Genomic DNA, 6,665 nt, shown 5'->3' with positions numbered 1-6,665 from the left:
TGGGACAGATTGGTTTTTGTATATGGTTGATATATTCAGTGTTTTTCCTGTCAAGTTTCTAAAGAAATTTTCTGAGTTTCCCAATTATTTTAACGTCTATAAGGTTAAAGATAACCTATAGAACAGATTGTTTTTCATATGGTTGATGTATTCAACCCTTTTCTTGTGAAGCCTCACCATAAATTCTCCCAGCTTCTAAACAAACCTTTAACTAAATAAATTATCCAAAAATTAACTACTAAAATATCTACAAAACTTTCTCTCTGATGTTTAAAAACTTCACATTTTTTATATATATATAAACACAGATACGACTAAAACATGAAATAGAACTACATTATGGTGCAGGCATTGGGATTGTCTTCGCTGAAAAGTGCTGTATATTTTTCATCTGCACGGTTTGGAGTAGAGAGAGCGTTTTCTACTTTCCGAACATAGCCAGGGGGAGCTTTCTTGTCATACGTGTTTGGGGCGTATGGATAGTAAACCAGTTTGTAGGGCATGTAAGGCCACAACTCTGCAGCCTTCCCTGTCCCTGCTTTCACTGTCTCCAGTACCGTCTGCGCATCCACGTTGCCCGTCACGGTTAATCTGCTCTGACTTCTGTTTACTTCCACCGACGTAACACCTGCGAAATTAATCGAAACAAAATTATTCATTAGCGCTTAAGAAATATATGATGCCTTGGAAAATCTAGCCTTACACCCCCGTTAAACGCTTCATCAACCCAAACTGAAATAAAATCACATGTAAACAAAGAATAAATAAAATAGCATAGGTGTATAACTGCGATTTATGTTTTAAAATGGAACTATGCTAATGCATGTGATATGGATAAAAGATGTTGCCTTCCATAGATGACACCGAGTTTTTCACTTTTCTTTCACATCCTTCACAGTCCATGCGAATTTTCACCTCCACTGTCTGCGATCCAAAAATTTAAACGAATGAATAATTCTTCAACGTGATCAGAGAAACACTAGGAAACTGATACAGCATATGGTTGTGGGCCATATGAGTGAATAAACTCTTATATAGATCACATCAAGTTAACTTAAAATCGACATAATTATGTATTTACCAGAAGATCTTTAGCACGTTTGCGGCGTTTGAAGTTTCCACCAAGCAGGGCCGATATAAAATCCATTGTCCAGAAAGCTCGCTGTAACCGGTCAGAAATAATATAGACAGATACTTCAGAAGGTTTCGGCCGAAGAGGAAAATGAAGAAGTGAATTTATGGATGATTGGAGGAGATATTCTGAGCGATGGTTCAAAATAGAAAAGCATGGAAAAAGTATGATCCCGCACACCTAGAATCGTTACTGAACGTATAAATTATATTAGAGGCCACACAAATGAAATTCAGCACCATGATCAATATGAGCTTGCAGCCATGGTACTCTGCTTTTTCAAGGGAAATGGGAATATTGTTGGGACACATGGTGGGAATTGTTATAAACATATAACCTCGACAAGGAGTACAGTCTGGGAAAGCAAAAAGCTCGAGAGGGGGAGGTTTAAAGCTCGTCTGGCTCTCATTACAGTACAGCCAGCTATTACTATATACCGTGAGCAGATCAAAACAGAGCATGGATCTTGAAGACTAGTTATGATCTTGGTTGCTTCCTACTCGGCACTGCTCAATTTAAATCATAATTCCCGTCTTTTCATGCAAGAAAAGGTTTCGTAGTGAGATGGCATTGGCGAGCTGTAGGGCTATGAACAAGAGCTGTCATACAATAGAAGCAAATGTCAATATAAAATTTACCCATCCTGTACGCAATCTGACGTGACGGCCCTATGATTGGTTGAAATGAATCTTCTCCTTTTACTACCAAAAAGGCGTGCACGGGATCGAGGCAGAGTGGACTCCAGCGATTCTTGATTCACGTTCAGCTCAACCAACACATACATAACTCACTTCCACTCCATTGCTCCGCTCACTCACAACTCACCTCCACTCCATTACTCGAAACTATCGTGTTATATTTAGTGTGATTTGTTGGTGGGTTTTTCCAGGTTAATTTTTTTATCATCTGGTAAGAAATTATTGAAATCACAAATTTGATGGGTAAGTCTAACACAATCGAAGTGTCTTAGAGTTTTTAAGGTGCTGAATCCATATTTACAGTAAAAAACCAATTTAAATAACACAAATCAAAATTTCACCTCAAATTTTAGTAAGATTCAAACACCAAAAAATCACACTAAAAACAACTCCTTATTTAAAACAACTCATTCTACCCAATTTAAAAAAATTCCTTAAAAAATACATATGACATAATTTAATTTGTGCAACACGAAAACGACTCTTAATTTAATTTGTTCAACACGAAAACGATTCAACGACTCTTTTTCCCCAGTCTTATAAAACTAAATAATTCCTTAATTTGTGCAAGTCTATAGACGAAATTTCTATTTCATCTCTCACTAAAAATTCTTTTTAGATAAATGTAATTTATCCCATCTTTCATCCTGCAAAGCGATACTGCATTCTTTTTTCAAAACTTCAATTTACCATATTTATAAAAACTTTAATTTATTATATATGTGATATAAAAAATTTAATTTATTATATCTATAATATAAAAAATAAAATCTCAAATTTTTTTAGACAGAAAATCATCATAGATTTATATTAAGATAATATAAAGATCAACGAGACATTGTTTCGGGACAGTGAGAACTGCGCAACTATAACACCATATAGAACGGATTTGATCGATCCCAAGGAAATCAGAGTCAAAAAAACTACACAGGAATGAGTAGCTACACATTCTGAACAGATATGAACTGCCCAACTATAACACCATATAGAACGGATTTGACCGATCCCTAGGAAATCAGAGTCAAAAAAGTTACACAGAAATGAGTAGCTACACGTTCTGAACAGATATTAAAAACACAAAAAGTCACAATAAGTCACAATCCCATGTTGCTGAAGATCAATGAACTGGCTTTATAAGCCAAAGAAAGAAGTCGCATTCCCTTGATACTGAAATCCTGTATAAGAAAAGAAGATCCATCATGAAAAATTCTCAATAACCATAATCCCGGCTTCATAGCAAGGCCTTCCTTGGAGAGAAGGTCAGCCTGGAAATTAGTTGAACCAAGTATCAAAATCCCTTGTAGAATTTTTTAATTTAAATCAATACAATCAAGTAAACAAATAATATTTGAATAGTAGAGCCACCTCCCAAACTATTCTTTTTTATAAAAATTAAAATACGCACTGTTTATAAATTAAAAAATACCCATAGCCATCCCAAGGCCGACTGCAGAGCGGGTATTGTGGTGGGAGTGCGGTGGCATCGGGAGGCCAAGGAGCTTATCACATCAACGCCTTAGTCCTGCGACGTGTAATAATGGGCAAGCTTGGGAGCTACCTCACAATAACGATGGAAGGTGGTCGAATGGCGGTATAAGGCTGCATGGAACTGTTTTACTCTTGCATGCCTGTAGAAGAATAGGATTTTCTCTGTATCCAACTCAACAACGTGAGGGAGGTTCGGTGCTTCTGTTGCAACAGCGTATGGTGGAATTTGGTCTGCCGAAAAGAAGAATTGGGCAATTGCTGTCTGCGAGTATGGCTGCAGTCCGCAACGAGGGTAGGCGAACGCGCAGTCAGGGGGTGATTCTGGAGGAGCAAGGGAAACATGCGGCTGAGGAAACTTTGCGATCCATTTATGTCGACATCTCTGAGGAGTCGGATGACCAGGCAGGAGATATCAGGGAGAATTATGCAGAGGAGACGCTAAGGCCGACCTCGGGAGGCAAGGTAGGCAAATGGATGAGGCACTCTGGCTCAGTGGGCGCCAGAGACGATGATGTTGCGGAGGATGATGGCAGTCCAGAGGAAGATGACGACGAGGAGGTTCACGGAAGCCGCGGTCGAGGTCGAGGCCGAAGGGGTCGCGGTGGTGCACGAGGTCGTGGTCAGAACCGAGCTCGCAACGATATGTATGAGGAAGGTTGCAGTACCGGGGTTCCTGGAAGGAGGCGAGGCAAGAAGGACATGCGACGGAAATTGCAGGAAGCCGAGAATGCTTATGTGAAGGAAACCCATCCCAATGTTCGGAGGATTATCGACCACCTGGAGGAAGAGGCGCTGCAGGACCAATCGGACCCTGAGATGGCAGACTGGGAGCATTATCTTCCCGACCCGGGCCACACCAGAGGGAGGATGTCCCTTTACAAACAGTCTCTGCATGTTTATTGGGGTATGAAGCGTTTGCTCGCCAAGTCAATGGAACAAGTAGCAGCGGAAATGGTGGAGCTTGCCCAAGAGAACCTGAAAAAAGAACTGAAGAATCTACAAATAACTCTCATGATGCAGGACAGGAAGATGGACAAGCTGGTCCAGATGCTCAAAGATGGTGGCATAGTTAAGACAGAACCTGATATCCAGCCAGAGGCCATGAAGCAGTAGCTTATGGAGGTTCTTATATGACTCTTTTTGTATTTTTGCTATCTTAGAGGGCTTAGAATCAAGTTAAGTAAAGCCAGTTTCTCTTTACAGCTTTGCATAGTATGTCGTTAGGTAGAATAGCAGGTTCTTCATTCTCGTTAGACAACCTGAACATTTACTTCTTTTGGATGGCGATTATATATTTCTGAAGGCCACCTGGTTTCCCTTCTGGGCGGGTGGCGCCATGTATATGTACATAGTTTTCTTATTTTTATAGTAATAGAATCATACCTCAGCTTACAAAAAAAAAAAATATATACCCTTATTTAGGTCGATGAATACATTAATTAAATAATAATAGAATGCAGACAATTAATTAAATAATAATAAGGTGCAGATAATCATATATATATATAAACTCATACATAGAATTATTATATTAAAAAAAAAATTAAACAGAAAAATACATTTTATGAATCTTAAAATAATTATTTATCATAATTAAAATATTTTATTTGATTATTAACCCTGAAAAAAATCATAAATCTTTAATATTATAATAAAACGTCGTGAAACTTAGATTACCATGAAGTTAAAATAAACCAAATTAGATGAGCATACATTTTTCTTCAATATGTCTTTAGTTACACAATGAGATGTCAAGTCCGGCCCTTTTGTAGGATCTCTAGGGCCCATTCGCCACACTTTTTACGGTATGTGCGTCTTTTTCATGTTTCAATAACAGCTCAATTTTGAATATTTTGCTTTAAATTGATTTCCACGTAAATTTGTTGGACCTGCTCAAATACGCAGTGTCTTCAATAGTGACAGTAGCAATTAAAAATATAATACGTTGGTTAATGAGACGACGGAAGAGTATTGCAGTGGTATAATAATGGTATTTGGTGAAACGCTCGCCTGCTTCAATTGACGCCTATTAACCTGTCGCTTTAGGAATGTGAGTAATGATGTATTTTCTGTGGCTTTACATGATATATTTTAGTAAAATGATTGAGGAGTCATTTTCTCTTGAAGAAATCCTTTTCAGAATGGTTGAGATTCTGTTGAACTTCATGTGGAAATACTGGCCTAAGTTTCCATCTCAACCTCTACATTCTTTGTGCTAGACTATACAGCTTTACAACCTCAAGGTGCATCAAACGTGGGTCCGTGCTTAACAACTTTTCACAAAAAATCAGTTGCAAGAAAGAAGAGAGAATTATCAGGCATTACAGGTAAGCCATAAGGCAACGCTTATTGAGAAGGAGAGATGTGTGATGAATAATTGCACCGTAGTGATCTTCATTCCCAGTAATTTCTATATCTAGCCCTTTCTCCCAAATTTTGCCATTGCAGATATTATTACATTACAATACAATACCATGATCATAAAAAATAATACCATTTCTTTTAAAATGAAAGAAAAGTGGTTAGTAATTATGTGAGAGCCATATTCCATACAAGATACTCGTTTGCTTCTTGTAGAACCTGCTCAACGAGATCATTCTGCAAACAATATCAAGTTATTATATCGTGGAAAAGACCATATCAAAGTCAGAGAGAATTCACAAAAATACCATGAAGTTAAATTAGTGAAAAAAACATAAATTCATATATATATATATATATATATATACATGGAACTGCCCAATTTTCTCATCCTCTGCATTGAGAGCAAAGTCTTCGAACAGTTGAATAGTTTTTCCGCCATACATCTTGGTAAGGATTGTATAACCATCGGGAGCAAAGTCTTGGAATAGTTGAATAGTTTTTTCGCCATACATGTCGCTAAGGATTGTATAACATATAACATTTCACTTGTATTTATATATGGTAAAAGAAAAGATTTCATTTTTTCTACTGAAGTATCTGTTGTTACACTTAAAAAAATAAAAAACTTTAATGCCCAATAAATCATACATGCTGCTCACACTTCAAAACCAAACTTTTAATCCACTTGAGACAGTCCCTTGAGGCAGTCCCTTCTTTGTTCGCTGATGTGATTACATGCGTAGTTGGCTCGATCAACCATCCACATTTCCCGCCATTAAACAAAACTTCTTACGAAAAGAGGCCGAAATGAACCGTCCAAAGGTAAAGGTAGTTTCAAGGAAAGTGAAAAATAAAATTCAAAACCTTTAAAGTTCAAACATGCAAATCAATTTCGGTAGAGACACAGTGCTATTACTATTCTCAACAAAGTTTAAACGGTCTGAACTCAAAGATTAGAACCAGGCGGACCACGACTATTCCAC

At 37.6% G+C, this 6,665-nt stretch overlaps 1 protein-coding gene across 1 annotated transcript; it reads right to left on the bottom strand.

Annotated features, from left to right (window-relative positions):
• Positions 1-312: 312 nt before the first annotated feature.
• On the bottom strand, positions 313-1,609 carry LOC149216708 (heavy metal-associated isoprenylated plant protein 22-like). The gene is made up of 3 exons (XM_089391265.1): positions 1,082-1,609; positions 849-924; positions 313-628 (listed from the first exon to the last, which is right to left on the bottom strand). The coding sequence occupies exons 1-3, from the start codon at positions 1,145-1,147 to the stop codon at positions 333-335; spliced, it is 438 nt and encodes a 145-aa protein (XP_089247391.1). The 5' UTR covers positions 1,148-1,609; the 3' UTR covers positions 313-332.
• Between the last annotated feature and the right edge of the window lie 5,056 nt (positions 1,610-6,665).

The sequence above is a fragment of the Pinus tabuliformis genome, chromosome 1_1 (genome assembly GCF_031772625.1).
Source record: "Pinus tabuliformis cultivar Carrire ecotype Pingquan chromosome 1_1, CPIR1, whole genome shotgun sequence".
NCBI lineage: Eukaryota > Viridiplantae > Streptophyta > Pinopsida > Pinales > Pinaceae > Pinus > Pinus tabuliformis.
This window is presented reverse-complemented; position numbering and strand designations above follow the sequence as displayed.